The 15,473-nt window shown below is 44.5% G+C and overlaps 1 protein-coding gene across 1 annotated transcript in view; it reads left to right on the forward strand.

Moving 5' to 3' along the window:
- NEB (nebulin) overlaps positions 1-15,473 on the forward strand; it is a 247,820-nt gene that overhangs the window by 51,693 nt on the left and 180,654 nt on the right. The window contains exons 29-40 of the mRNA XM_004703932.2: positions 2,172-2,276; positions 2,405-2,512; positions 3,996-4,307; positions 4,410-4,616; positions 5,208-5,312; positions 6,177-6,284; positions 8,050-8,361; positions 9,345-9,551; positions 11,425-11,529; positions 12,697-12,804; positions 13,845-14,156; positions 14,721-14,927. Of these exons, the coding sequence (XP_004703989.1) occupies positions 2,172-2,276; positions 2,405-2,512; positions 3,996-4,307; positions 4,410-4,616; positions 5,208-5,312; positions 6,177-6,284; positions 8,050-8,361; positions 9,345-9,551; positions 11,425-11,529; positions 12,697-12,804; positions 13,845-14,156; positions 14,721-14,927 (2,196 nt within the window). The remainder of the gene's footprint in view (positions 1-2,171; positions 2,277-2,404; positions 2,513-3,995; positions 4,308-4,409; positions 4,617-5,207; positions 5,313-6,176; positions 6,285-8,049; positions 8,362-9,344; positions 9,552-11,424; positions 11,530-12,696; positions 12,805-13,844; positions 14,157-14,720; positions 14,928-15,473) is intronic.

Genomic DNA, 15,473 nt, shown 5'->3' on the forward strand with positions numbered 1-15,473 from the left:
TGAGAGTGAGTGAGAGTGAGAGAGTGAGTGAATGAAAGAGTGAGTGAGAGAGTGAGTCAGTGAATGAGAGTGAGTGAATGAGTCAGTGAGTCAGTGAGTGAGAGAATGAGTGAGTAAGAGTGAGTCAGTGAATGAGAGTGAGTGAGAGAGAGTGAGTTAGTGAGAGAGTGAGTCAGTGAATGAGAGTGAGTGACAGAGTGAGTGAGTGCGTGAGAGTGAGCGAATGAGAATGAGAGAGAGTGAGTCAGTGAATGAGAGTGAGTGAGTAAGTGAGAGAGTGAGTCAGTGAGTGAGCGAAATTTTGTTTTTGCTCATGAAAAATGCCGCAGAAATTATTGTGATGTTAGCAGGACACTCCCTGGCGGGTGGGGAGGTGTCCTAGGTGCTGGCAGGCAACTGAAGCCTGGCCAGTGAGCAATGTCCTGAAGGTGAGCCGCCCTCAGGTCATCACGGCAGCAGGAACCTGAGAGCTGGCTCCGGCACCCAGCCCTGAGGAGTGGCAGGAATTGGCTAGGCTGTGGTCAAAAAGAACCCTGGGACCCACATCAGTTGATTGGTACCTGTACAGTCCCTTATACTTCCTCAGTGCCCCCTCTTGGGCAGGAACAAGTCAGGGCACTTGAGTGGGGGTCAGGTCTTCAGGTGAGTGGCCCCATGACAGCTGCAGTTTAAGGCCAAGGGCAGAGACCAGGCCTATCTTTGGTCTTGCAGTCAATTCTGGATTGTTCATTTTCATGAGGACCCCAGTGTGGAGGGAGTCAGAATCACCAGAGAGAGCCAGGGGCTTCTTGTGTGAGGGGCTGGCAGGGGACCCAGTGGGCAACATGCATTCTTCCTACAGCACTTGGGCTAGCCCACCCATAAACAGGGAGTCCCCTGCCCTCAGCAAAGCCGCCAAGGTTATTTGGAGGTCATTGAGCAGATGAGCTAGGGCCAACCCCATATTTGTAGAATATGGGGAGGGCAGAAAAGGGAGAAAACCCCAGAGATGGGGAGGGGGTCCGCACTTGAACCACCCTGGCTCTCTGGAAGACTAGCTGGCCCTCCCCTTTGGTTAGCAGTGGGGCAAAGTCTCCTGAGGCGACAGGAGGGGTGGGTGGGAGGTGGTGGTGGCAGGTGACCTCAGTAGGGGCCTGGCAGGATGCTTATAGTACAGATGAGAGGGTGAGGTGTTGTGATCATTCTCCATTTTTATGTAGCACCAATTTTTTCCATAGTGAACTGACTTTGGAACCTAACCATGTTGATCAGCGAGGAGTGGATGCACACCCATTCCTACTGATCAACATGGTTAGGTTCCAAAGACTAGGCCATTATTCCAAAGTGGATGTTACATAATAATGAAGGATGACCACATCAGATCACAGAATGAAAGATGATTATACCGTTATGTAACGGCCAAACCACTGCCAAGCACAGCCCGGTCAATTTGACAGATAGCATTCACCATCATGGACCGTGCCACTCTAACCTGCACCTCAGCCTCTGTTACTACCAGACTGCTATCATTCATGTGCAAAATAGTCAGTAGATTTTTTGGATTAGTGCCGCAAAAGGGAGACGTCTGCTAACGATGTAGTCCCTGCGTGAAGAATTGGGTGTATTGTACCGACTATTCTTTCAGATGTTTGACATTGCTTTCCAAGGAGCGGATAAAAGGGACATTTGTCTAAATAAGGAGAGAAGCTTTGAGTCTATATCTGGGACAGGCCAGAAAGAATGAATATTAACACTATATGATCCAGACGAGTTATTTTACGCGAGAGCTGGCATTAAAAAAAATCACATTTAGTCAAAACGCCCTTTAACATCCCTTGAATTGCCCACAGATATAGGTCACTGGTATAGTCTGCCCATCTACCTTTCCATAGGCTAGCCTTTCCTCAGGACTCCTACCCCAGGCTCCCTTGCTCAGCGTGCTCCTGCTTAAGTCCAGCGTTGGGCCCTGTTCCTGCCAAGGGATCGTTGCCCCCGCTGAGCCAGAGCCAAGACGAGGCCCCGTGGCTTTGCAGATGAGTCCTTGAATGACTGCTTTTATCGTTGAATTTGGGGTCAGCACAGTGTCCTTCATTAAAGAACACTTCCGTGGAGGATGATCCACTTTCCAAAATTTTCCCCGAGCCATTCATGCTTTGCTTATTGTGTGTGTGTTTCTCTCTTTTCTCTTCCAGATCGTTTACAAAGCCAAAGGAGAGGAAATGCTCCACAAATACAGCCTGCCAGCAGACCTGCCCCAGTTCATCCAAGCTAAAGTCAACGCCTACAACATCAGTGAGGTGCGTGTGGGGACACTGCCACCGGTGTGTGTGTGTGTGTGTGTGTGTGTGTGTGTGTGTGTGTGTGTGTGTGTGTAGCCTTTCCTAAGGTGACCTTGGACTTATTTAAAGGACGCATTTTCTTTCAGAATATGTACAAAGCGGACTTGAAAGACTTGAGCAAGAAGGGCTATGACCTGAGGACCGATGCGATTCCCATCAAAGCTGCCAAAGCGGCCAGGCAGGCAGCGAGTGACGTAAGTCTAGATGGTAGTCAGACCGAACGAAGCAAGTAGGAAAAGGGAATGGCCTAGAATTGTGCCCCAGCGGGGTACCAAACAGTTACCACATCCGCGGTGTGCCACCACTGAAGAAAACCTGGTTGGCAATTAGAGTCTTGGAACAGACCCGCATTTTCTTGGGGCAAAGATGTGGCAGGTGTTCTTAGTGACCCTTTCCAATCACGTGCCCGAAGTTCAGATCCTCATCTCAGCTTCTGCGCAGACCCACACCATCTCTCTCGCGGGAATAACGAAGCTACTTACTATTTAGGTCAAGAGCGTCTCCTGGTGGTAAAATGTTTGTCTCCAAACATTCTTGCTTTATGACTTCCTTCTTTCCTTAGTTTTCTTGCTTGTTACCATTCCTCTAAAGGAGTCCGGCTTCACAGCCCCCATTGTGAGTAGGTTCCATTAAAGTTATGGGTTTTATTCCTCAACCGGTTTTACTTCCGCCCCTCTGTAAACGGGAGTTATTTTCGTCTGTGAGATCTCAATACGATTGACCCAAGTCTCCAGCTGTTCCTGTCTGCAAATACCCATGAGTTGGCCGTGACTTGACGGCAGGGTTTGGTTTGGGTTTGTGTCCACGCTGGCTCCTTGTTTGTACAAGCGGCCTCCTTGGCTCCCCCGCCATCTCCCCTCTGGATCTACTGCTCTTTCATTATTCAGAGAAAAAACGAAGGCCATTCTTTTTTATTTCTCCCCAAGTCCCAACCATAACTTTATGGATTGTTTGAAATAAGGATGAGATTGATATTGTACCATTGTGAGTAGGCTAAGATTGAGTGATAAGGCCCTTGTCCCTAAAGTCCTGCCACCCAGAAGTTCTCCCTGACTCCCCACTTCTCCGCCGGTGCCACCCTCTGGCCAGGTGGCATAATTCCCTCTCCTTCCAGCACACAGCCCTTCCCTCACATCTCTGTTCCTCAGTTTTCTAGGTCCTTCCTAGGTGTCCCCAAAGAAGTTTAATTTCTCTCACTTCATTATTCAGCAACAATATGACTCTGGGTCTTCCGTTTGAATATCTAAGACTAAGTAAAATGCCTTACTAATCAAGTAGCTAGCTACTTGGGAATCTACGTTAGCAGTACAATATAAGTGTAGGGATATCTGAAATACCTATCTTTTCATCTGCCTCTATAAGGGTCTAATTGAAAAGGAACCAGGTAGCATGATTGCCACTGATATGAATTATGGGGATGCTGCCACCCCAACCTCTCTTGGATGAGGGTGTCATCAGTAGCTACAGACAGTGAGTCTGTAGCTGTACAAACAGTCACATGAGTTCTAAATAAGCTTTATTTTAAACCCATCTTTCCAAATACATACAATTGAGTATCCCAGTGTTATTTAAGTAGAGTGATTTCTGGGGTGTTCAAGTGCTTCAAATCATGGCCCCATTGTTTAGTAAAATCCTCATAACTGCGTTCTAAAATATGCCCACCTTTGTTCGCAATAGTTTCAATACAAAAAGGATTACGAAAAAGCCAAAGGGAAAATGGTTGGCTTCCAAAGTCTGCAAGATGATCCCAAATTGGTTCATTACGTGAAAGTGGGCAAGCTACAGTCAGACCGGGAGTATAAGAAAGACTACGAGAAGACAAAGACCAAATACAACACACCCCATGACATGTTCAATGTTGTGGCAGCTAAGAAAGCTCAGGATATTGTCAGCAACATCAACTATAAGCATCCTCTCCATCATTACACCTACCTGCCTGACGCCATGGACCTGGAGTTGTCTAAGAACATGATGCAAATTCAGAGCAATGTAAGTGACATTGCATGGCAAGAGAAACCTCCTAAATTCAGGGCTTGCTGGGAGAGAAGCCACTGCCCGGACACTCACCCCTCTTTTCTCTCTCTGCTGTAGAATGTCTACAAGGAGGACTATAACTCCTGGATGAAAGGCATTGGCTGGATCCCAATTGGTAGTCTTGATGTAGAAAAGGTGAAAAAGGCGGGGGATGCCCTGAATGAAAAGAAGTACAGGCAGCATCCAGACACCCTCAAATTCACCAGCATCGTCGACTCTCCAGTTATGGTCCAGGCCAAACAGAACACGCAGCAAGTTAGCGACGTGAGTACAGCGAACGACAGGGTCAGGGATGTATGGATGGGTGGATCGGTGGATGGGTGGATGGATGGATGGGTGGGTGGGTGGGTGGGTGGATGGATGGATGGATGGATGGATGGACGGACGGACGGATGGGTGGATGGGTGGATGGGTGGATGGGTGGATGGATGGGTGGGTGGGTGGATGGATAACTGTCAACTCAGGATTTTTATCCTGATAATGAATGAATTTATCTGATGTGATGACTTTTGATATTCATGTTTGAGTCTGGGATTTACATTTGAGTTTATTTTCCGTTGCTCTGTGGCACTCAAAGATTTCTATTTATTATTTTCTTAATGACTTTTCTTTTTTTCTATATTGTGATACATGAAGCTTGGGTGTTTCTAAAGAAAATAAGATGCCTAGGTTTTGTGTGTGTGTGTGTTTTTAAGTTGGGAAAAATGCCTTTGATGGTTGATTTTTAACAATTGAAAGAGTGGGGGCTGGTACTAAAAATAACCCCTTTAAAGTTTGCCTTTACATATGTAATTAATGGATTGTCTTTTTTGCACAACCTGTCATACATTTTATCTTTGTGGTTGCACTTTGCAGATCTTGTATAAAGCTAAAGGGGAAGATGTGAAGCACAAATACACAATGAGTCCTGATCTTCCTCAATTTCTCCAGGCCAAGTGCAATGCCTACAATATCAGTGATGTAAGTGGGATCTTTGTCGGGGTATTGTAGTGGCTTCAAGTTGGGCTGCTATTTGAAAGGTCAGCAGTTCAAAACCACCAGTCACTCTTCAGTAGTAAAGCGAGACTTTCTATTCCTGTAAAGAGGACACCGTCTCAGAAGCTCACAGGGGCAGGTCTCCCCGCTATGGGGGGTGTTGCCATCCATCGGTGGGGTGGTGAGTGAGAAAGTAGAATGGGACCTTGCCAATAGATTTTCCTCAGCCTTATCCCATGATGTTGGCTCTTTGCCTCTTGAGTTGGCTTTTCCAGTGTAGGACAGCTCTCATGTATATAACATTCTTTATACTGCACACAGAATACATTCCCCTAAACCAGCTACACAGATTTTTTTAGTTAAGCGATTCAGGAAGAAAAAGAAAAAATCCTTTTTCTTACCACAACCTCCAATTAAAAAAAAAATAGACAAAATCTGGTTTCTCACATTTTTATCACAGGACTCTTTCGTTTTTCAGTGTCCCTATTTAGTGCGTGGAATCCCTGGGTGATGCAGAGAGTGAATACTCAGCTGCTAATCCAAAGCTGGAGATTCGAGTCTCCCAGTCCCCCCAAATCAGCCACTAAAAACCCTGTGCAGCACAGGGTTGTACCTGGGGTCTCCCAAAGTGGGGGTTAACGGGGCAGCAACTGGCTACTGGGTAGTCAATATGTGTACTTCCATCAGACGTGTGTCATGTTTTCCTAACGTGGTTTCCTGAACCAGCGTGTGCTGCTCCCGGAGCTTTCAGCTTATGTCTGGAAAAGAACAAAACTGCCAGAAGTTACAGAACCTCTTCTACTGATCCATAGACAGCATGCTAACGCCCTTCCTGCCTTTCCATCTCAGGTGTGTTACAAACGGGACTGGCACGATTTAATAGCCAAGGGCAACAATGTGCTGGGGGACGCCATTCCCATCGCTGCGGCCAAGCTGTCAAGGAACATTGCCAGTGATGTGAGTAACCACTTGGCGGGGGGTGGGGTGGGGGTGGGGGTGGGGGTTTAGAGTCTGGGCAATTGCCTGGCTCACAAGTCATCGCACGTGTGCTTGTTCAGATGATGCCTCACTGGAGACAATAGGTTGAATTAATGCCATTTAAGTTCTCCAGAAATTTTTGTTTGGAAAACCTGTCACTTTTTCAATGTTGTTGTGCTCTTTCCAATTGACCCTCCCTGGTAGAGCTGTCATAAATCTGACAGCAGCTTTCTTGCCTGCTTCAGAACCCAAATTATCTCCCCTGACATGTTCCCCTGACAGCTCACATGCGTTTTCAGTGGGGAAACCTGACTGACACAAGCATGTTACAGTCAGATGAATGCCTGCCTTATAATTATAGTAGGAAGATTGAAACATACAGTTTTATAAAATGTAATCTTTTTTACAAGCCAAATGAGGAGAAAGCCCACTTTTCTAGGCTGTAGCATCACTTATTGCTAATGGATGCCCATTTTATTTGTAATAGAAAAAAATACATTTATAATGAATCCCATCTTTGGAAAAGAACATTTCCAAAAAGCAGGCGCTCCATGTTCACATACTATTTGTCGCTCTGGTGACGACAGTGGCTTGAGGCAAGTCTACACAAAAGAAACTAACCCGTGTACAGGCCACATGGTGATGGGATAGTAAGAGCTTGTAGGGACTGAAAAATGTCTTTCCCTATGGGTTGCACACAGTGCACCCCTCTAGAAAATACACTCCTAGTTTTAAGGAGACAGTCAAAGTCTAAAGTCTTGACTTTATCAAGATTTTAGCACTAGCAGGATGATTTGTCTAGCCTGCCTGGGAATTGCTTGATAATCCCTTTCCTTTGCTAAGCCCTTATTTGTAAATGAGTGCTTACCCAGCAGGCACAGAGTATCTGCAAGGTTTAGGTGGATTTGCATTCTCTTGTATGAAAATTGAGGTTTCGACCTATCACAATATAGCTCTACCTCCAGGCCTGTTGCTAGTTCTGGCAGTGAGAGCCCTTAGCAACCAACAGAGCTCTTGTCCCTGGAAGTTTTTACTGATGGAAGAAGCCCACAGCAGCTCCTGCTTTTACTGGTGCCCATCAATTCCCTTACAGCTCTTTCACTAGCAGGTCTGCAAAGTAGCTGCTGAGAAATGGAGTGGCTGAAGGTCCCCAGACGTAGGGGTTTTTGTTTAACCACACGTTCGATCAGCTTAAGACAACCAACAGCCATGTGTTCTGCCCCTCCCCCAAGAAAGATCTTAGTCTAACGGGTTTCCGAGTAGAGTTCTCTTCTGCACGGTCTGTCTTTATACCTCTAGGCTCCTGGGAGCACCATGGAAGAGCCCCTCAACAATCTCCAATGCTGAGTGAAATAACATGAGGCCCCCCCACAATTAACATCCTGGAGAAGTCAAGATGCTGGTTTTCAATTTGCAACATGTCATGAGCGCTCAGTTGGATTTTTAAAACTCTATGTGCAAATCATCTGTAGGATTCCTAGCAAAGAAAAGACACTGGTTCTGAATGTATCACGACAGCCCCTTGAGACACCACCCCCCCCCCCCCCCCCCCCGCCCGCAGTGTTTGAAATAAATTTGAAATAAATGCTTTCACGCTGAACACTCTGGGGGGTGGGGGTGGGGGGTTGTGTGTAGTTCGTGTCATCTTCCGGAAAGTCACAAGGTTCCCAGTGGCTTTGTGCCTCGCTGTAATGGTGGCACTGTGTTAGAAATACTGAGGGCTTTTCCGTCTCTGTCCCTGCAGTATAAATACAAGGAAGCTTACGAAAAGTCCAGGGGAAAGCATGTGGGTTTCAGGAGCCTCCAAGATGATCCCAAGCTGGTCCACTACATGAATGTGGCCAAGTTGCAATCCGATCGTGAATACAAGAAGAACTATGAGAACACCAAAACCAGCTATCATACCCCTGGGGACATGGTCAGCATAACAGCTGCCAAGATGGCCCAGGATGTTGCCACCAACATCAACTACAAACAGCCGCTACATCATTACACCTACCTACCTGATGCCCTGAGTCTGGAGCACACCAGGAATGTGAATCAGATTCAGAGTGACGTAAGTATGCGTGCGTAGCATACCGGACCCAGAGATGAGAAGTGCACCTAATGGATGATAATTCTTCCTGCCCCTTTTGATCGACTTCAAAATGTTAAACTAAGCCCAATCACATTACCGGTCATTGTTGAAAGATTCACAATGGCATTGTAGACACACTAAGCTTCTGCTGGCTTTCTGTGCTTAGGTCATAATGACCATGGCATTGTCTTCTGGATCAAAGACAAAACTGCCAGTGCGAGGCACCTTGTTTCTCACCAGGAAGAAACAGGTGCTTCTGGTGGGCCAGCTTCAATGGTAACAGATGTGTGATACAGAATAGGAGCAGTCCTTATTCTTTCTGAGTTCAGGAAAGTTTTCATCAGTTATTTTAAAATCTCAAGGTCACACTCTCATTCATGTAAATCTATGGAATGAATCATCTAAAATAAACCAGCAAGACGTGGCAATGGCAGCATGATTCATGGAGAGCTGCACAGGAAGGGTGTTTAGCATTCAGAGCATCTCCTTCCGCAGGAGGCAGATTGCTGGAGGAAGCGTCCTCTGTAAAGGAAAGAATGGGGTTCGTTTCCTGTGGTTCCATGAGTGTCTCTCTGCCTCCGCTGAGATCAGGACTGGCCTAGGTGGACAGCAGGGCTGGCAGAGAGGCTCTAAAGGAAACAAACTTTCAGTCTTCAGTGAAATGGAAAGGAAGACCCAATTTATTGCCACAAGCAGTACAGTTTTTTGTTTTGTTTTGTTTTCAAACAGTACGCATGAAAACCTATGACCTAGATTCCCTGCGGTGTTGTGTAAGGCACGCTACCTGCAGAGTTGCTCTATCTTATTACCAAATTCCAGGTCATAAGCTCTGGGACAGACAGAGCCCAACACAGACAAGTGCATGCAGAGAAGGGTTGTTCTTCCACTCTCCGTGATCGGAGTGCACCTTGCAGACACATTACCTCTAAGAGATCTCTTCACCTGTAACCACTCTTTTGCAGAATGTGTACAAAGATGAATACAACAACTTCCTCAAGGGCATCGGATGGATCCCTATTGGCTCCCTGGAGGTTGAGAAAGCCAAAAAAGCAGGCGAAGCCTTAAATGAGAGAAAATATCGACAGCATCCAGACACCATCAAGTTCACGAGTGTGCCTGACTCTATGGGCATGGTTTTGGCTCAGCAGAACACGAAGCAGCTGAGTGATGTAAGCAATGTTCCTTGCCCTTGAGTGACCCTGGCGAACAACCCACTCACCTGTCTTTCTTAATTCCATACGTGAAGGTGCATCTAATTTAGCAAACTGCTTTCAGAAGTGTGAGAGAAAGGACTTACTTTTTAAGCAGCTGGGAGCTTGCTTAGGAAGAAAATAGGGAAGTGGGAGGGGGTTTTCAAATTTGCTGTCAGAAGACTAGTCTGTACGATTCATAGGAAACCCCCTACCCATTAGTGCTACAAAATGAGAACACTACTGTTCTTCTTTGTGATTGTCTGAATGGTCAAAGAAAACCTATTCCTCTGAGCTTCCTTAATCCCATCTGGCTGCCCCGCGAAGTCACTGTGTCCTAATCCCTTGTGCATACTAGCTTCATGTTCTGAGACACTCTGAGCGAGGACGCCTGGGAGGAGAAAAGCACTTGGCTTTCAGAGTCATCTGGGGTCACCTTTCTAAGTCCAGGTCTGTCTGGGGCTCTTATTCTTCCAACCAGGAGCTAATTATTGTGCTCAGAGCTTTGAATCATTGTGTCATTTCATCTCTTTGTCCTCAAGTTCATTCTGACTCATGATCATCCTTTAGGGCCGAGGAGAGCTGCCCCTTAGGGTTTCCAACACAGTGGATCTTAAGGAAGCAGACAGCCGCATCTTTTTTCCCTGCAATGGCTGGAGACTACGCAATACTGACCTTTTGTGTAGTAACTTTTGTACTTAACCCACTTATGTTGAACCGCTTAACCACAACACGACTTTGTGGCAATTGCACAGGTGTCTGGAAACCCCTTCAGCAGGGGCAGAGATAAATGCAAACAAGGTCGGGAAGACTTTTTGTGGTTTTGCTCCTCAGATCTTAGAACGCAGCCTGGCTTAAATTTGAAAATTATCTGTAGATTTGTGGTGTCATTTCTCACTGCGTTCTTCCAGTTAGCTAAAGAAACTGGATTCTGTCGTCATCCCTCCCAAACACGCCGAACATTTCCCTGATTAAATCAAGCCAGAAAGTAGGCAGTCACACCGTCACCATTGATGAGGCCTGTGTGAATCCCCACAGCTGATAAGTCTGCCGAGTCGGGCTCCTGAACAGCTCTCAGCTCACCTGGCTGCACACCTCTGCCTTTCAGCTGCCACCAACTCTCTCCTGGGGACCACTGTTGTGTGGACCCGAGTCTCACACAACTAGAGAGACCTGTCACTCTCACTTGAAAACCTCTTAATGACTTCTTCTTGAACTTAAAGTCTAAACTTGTTAACTTGGCTCATAAGACCCCCTTGGCTCATAAGGTCCTGTTTCCCCCTCCCGTGGCATCCACCAGGCCTCCCTCCACAAGCTGCCGTCACAGGACTGGGAAATTGTGTCCTTAAGACCACCAAGCCCTTTCTAGACTCTGGGTCCATCATCCCCCTGGACTGTTCTTTGTCTGCCTCGTTCTCCCACACTTCCCCAAGTTTGTGCTTCCTCAGGAAGCCTTTGCTGACCACCCTGACCACCAACTGTTATGCCAATTACAGCGCATCACAGATTTGAACTATGCTTTATAATTCACCAGCTGATTCTCTGTCTCCCTACTGGAGCTTTAGTGCAATTATCCACGAAGGCAGGGATAAGGGCTGCCCTTTCCGTCACTTTATATGCTAGACAGTGTGGTGTGACACTGTAGTGTGACAGCACAGCACTATCCAAAAAACTTATTGGAATGAATACATGCATATATCTCTCAGAGGCCTTCCCCTGACTGATGGTTTAGGTACCTGGAACCTGGAACCTGCAAAAGAACAAAAGAGAGTCTTCATTTGCAAGTGTGTGAGCTCGATGAAGCGCATTATGTCAGCTAAAGCTGTTTGCACGCCACCTCCTTTCTTTTCAGTTGAACTACAAGGTGGAGGGGGAGAAACTGAAGCACAAGTACACCATGGACCCTGAATTGCCACAGTTCATTCAAGCCAAGGTCAATGCTCTCAACATGAGTGAGGTGAGTCTTTGGCCCCCGTGCCTGTCTCATTTTGTTTGTGACAGCCACTGCTTTCCAGTTCTAGGAAGTTCTCCCAATGAGAAGGTGAGGGAATGCTATCTGAGGGGGACTTCCTTTGAGACTCTGGATTGAATCCTTAATATACACCATGAGACTAGAGGGCTCTATAAAATGTTAATAGTTACCATCACTAGTGGCTGTGGAGCTTCAGGGACACGCCACAAGTGCGGAGTAGAACTGCTTCATCAGGTTCTCAGTGGATTCCCAGGCTCATCTCCAAGGTAGCCGGGTGGTTTCAAGCCTCCAAGCTGCCTGCCAGTAGTCCAGTGCTAACAGCTGTACCATCGGTTTTTCCAGGCAATAGACTGACTCATTAGGAAGTTGTGAAATCAATTCAGTAGCTTGACCAATACTATCTCTCTTTAAATGGAACAAAATGGGAGAGGTAAGATTGGAAAATGTAAGTTTTGCTTTCTTAAGCATTTGTTTCTGTTGTTTATTAAAACCTCTCAAAGAGGTGAGTTCAATTGTCTCCACAAACCCATTTCTGTCAACTAGGCCTTCTCTGGGGTATTCTAGATTTTTAATTGGTGATGATACTTTTTTTAATTTGATGAATTTTTATTTTACATTCTCCCCAAAATTTTAGGTTCTCTTTGGACTCCAAGTAAACTTTAGTATTCACTTGAATGTTTTTGGATTATTAATTTTTTCCTGCTTTTATAAGTAACATATCAAAGCAAAATATTGGGATTTATTAAAGCTGTATGGTATCACATACGAATTTTTAAATATTAGTCTATATTTTTCTGAAGTTTTCAAATGCTTCATAACAAGTAATACAGAAAAGTGCACGCATATTATCGAAAATTGGGGAAACAAAATCATGAAGAAAAAAAATTATGAAGAGAAAACCTGTTACCCTGCATTTCTGTCTTTGTAATGTAAGCATACCTTTTAAAAGAGGTTGGAACTATGGTGTGCATACAGAGCTGTTTGCTGGTGTTTTTTAAAGAATCCGATAGATAAATAACGAATTGTCCTAATTCCATGAGTGTTCTTAATGGAAAGGAATTGATTGTGTCAGGTTTTATAAGAACCATTTCAGTCATTTGTTTCAGTCTCTTAATTATGTCAAATGATTAACTGATCCTTCCTGTTTTAAAGGCTCATTATAAAGCAGACTGGAAGAAAACCATTGCCAAGGGCTATGATTTGAGAACAGATGCAATTCCAATCGTTGCTGCAAAAAGTTCACGGAATATTGCTAGTGATGTAAGTCGAATTCAAAAGCAGTCAGCTCTACTATATATTTTTAAAGTCTCTTAATTGTGTGTAGGGATATTTGAGCTAAATTAGAAAGCAAAAACAATAAATTATAACATAAAAATATTTCTGAATACCCCAAGTGACATTTGTTTTTTAAAAAATAGTCCCTCACATAAAATATCTTTAAAGAATGAATATAGTTACTACCAAGGATAAAAAATTAACTATCAAATATTTGAATTCTCATTAAAAACTGTCATTTTTTCCAAATGAAAGGTGGAAGTAGAGTGGGTAATTTTTCATTTTCTTTCTCCTTTTTAAAAAAAAAAGATGATTAAATTATCTAGCACCTGACACCTGACCCTTTGTGATATCTTTGCTAATAACTTGACTACTGTTCTTTATTTATATTATTTATATTTTGTCAGGAAAAAGAGGCTTATTTACTTGGTATACCAAAATAACACTGAATCAAAATAGTATCCATATATTTTAAAAGAATATAATTTTTAAATTTTGTAATTTCCACAAACAGAACCATCTGTTGAAAACTAGGAAGAATTATGGATTCTATCAGATATCGCTTGTACTTAACATAAATCATTTAGCTTCATGGAAATAATTATAGGAAACTGATTGTGGTAGCAATTGTACAATTCTACTTAACGTGGTTAAACTATGGAATGATATGATATATGTATAAAATCCCAACAAAATAAAACCAGCTACAGTGTCAGAAACTCACCGGGTAGTTAGATCCTGTCCGATAGAGTCACTCTGAGTCAGCATTGCCTTGAGGGCACGGAGTTTGGTGTTTGTTTTGGGAGCGTGAGTGGGGATGAGGTGGAAGGAAAAGAATACTTTCTGTAAGTATTCCTTTGTAATAAAATGTTGATACTCAATAAACATTTTAATTTAAAAAAAGAAATAACTATAAATTAGGATAAATGGTAGATATATTATTTCATAGTCTTAATATGAATAAATCCAGACTCATAATTTCTGTGCTCTACCTTATCAAACGTCTGTCTGTCCTTTTCAATTAGTGCAAATATAAGGAAGCTTATGAGAAAGCCAAAGGCAAACAAATTGGATTCCTCAGTCTGCAGGATGACCCTAAATTGGTTCACTATATGAATGTGGCCAAAATCCAGTCAGACCGTGAGTACAAAAAAGGCTACGAAGCCAGCAAGACCAGTTATCACATCCCCATGGATATGTTCAGCGTGACAGCTGCCAAGAAGTCTCAGGAAGTTGCGACCGGCATCAACTACAAACAGCCCTTCCACAACTACACACTGCTGCCCGACGCCTTGAATGTGGAACACTCCCGGAATGCCATGCAGATTCAGAGCGATGTACGTAATGGTCCGCAGAGCTGCCAGCACAGGGCTAGGTACCCATGGCCAGGCAGCAGGAAGGTGGCCCAAGAACTAGGAATTGCACTTGTTCCATCCTGAAGCCAGCTGAACTCTCTGCCATTAGGAGTCTCTTCCCTGAAGTGAAGTTTCAGGATTGTATTCATTAGAACAAGATGAGGTGCTCTTGTATTATTATATATTATTTTTAACATCTCAAAAACATTGGCTGTTTGTCCAACACATCATATATTCTTTGAAAAAATCAAGAGGTTCGGATGGGTACATCTCTTTCAGTGCAAAATGCTTTGCCCTACGGTTAAGGCAAATGGGATCTATTCTAACTTATTTTTTCCAAAAAAAAAAAAAAGATTAAAAAAAATTGGTGGTGGGGAGGTCAGGATTTCGTGTTCAAAACTACCATGCATGCAATTCCTTTTATTATTAATTTTCATCTAAATGACAGAAGTAAAGAGTGGGTAATTTATCATTTTCTCTGTCTTTTTGATGACCTGAGACCTGACCCTTTCTGAAACGAGAACCTCTCTCTTTTTCGTTGTAAAGAACCTCTACAAATCTGACTTCACCAGCTGGATGAAAGGAATTGGCTGGGTCCCCCTAGAGTCGCTGGAGGTGGAGAAGGCCAGGAAAGCAGGGGAGATTCTCAGTGAGAGGAAGTATCGGCAGCACCCGGAGAAGCTGAAGTTCACCTACTCCATGGACACCATGGAACAAGTGCTCAACAAGAGCAACAAACTGAACATGAATAAGGTAAGACCACTCACGGAACGCACACATGCACTTGAGCCTGGCAATGACCCTGAAGTTCTCTCCTGCCTTCGTACTTTTCTGGTGGTGCGATTGCTGAAGAAGGGGGAGTTGGAGACATTTCACCGTGGCTTAGGCGTTTTCTCCTACTCTGATGTTCAGACTGTCTTTCGCCACGAGGAGGAGGATACACGCAAACCACAGGACCCCACACGGTTGTGAGGTCAAGACAACATGGTTTTTTTGTTCAAGATGAAAAGGATCTTTGTGGTTGGTAGTGGTGGTTATTCCATTTCCTCAGTCCATCTTCTTGCTAGTTCAGCCCGCTTCTAATATATTTTTTAATCATTTTCTTGGGGGCTCATAAAACTCTTATCACAATCCACACAAACATCAGTTGTGTAAAGCACACTTGTACATTCGTTGCCCTCATCATTCTCAAAACATTTCCTCTCCACTTAAGCCCCTGGCATCAGCTCCTCATTTTTCCCCCTCCCTACCTGCCCCCCTCCCTACCTGCCCCCCTCCCTCATGAACCCTTGATAATTT

The sequence above is a fragment of the Echinops telfairi genome, unplaced genomic scaffold (assembly GCF_000313985.2).
Source record: "Echinops telfairi isolate 266 unplaced genomic scaffold, ASM31398v2 ScPeMD7_4;HRSCAF=17, whole genome shotgun sequence".
In the NCBI taxonomy this organism is placed as follows: Eukaryota; Metazoa; Chordata; class Mammalia; order Afrosoricida; family Tenrecidae; genus Echinops; species Echinops telfairi.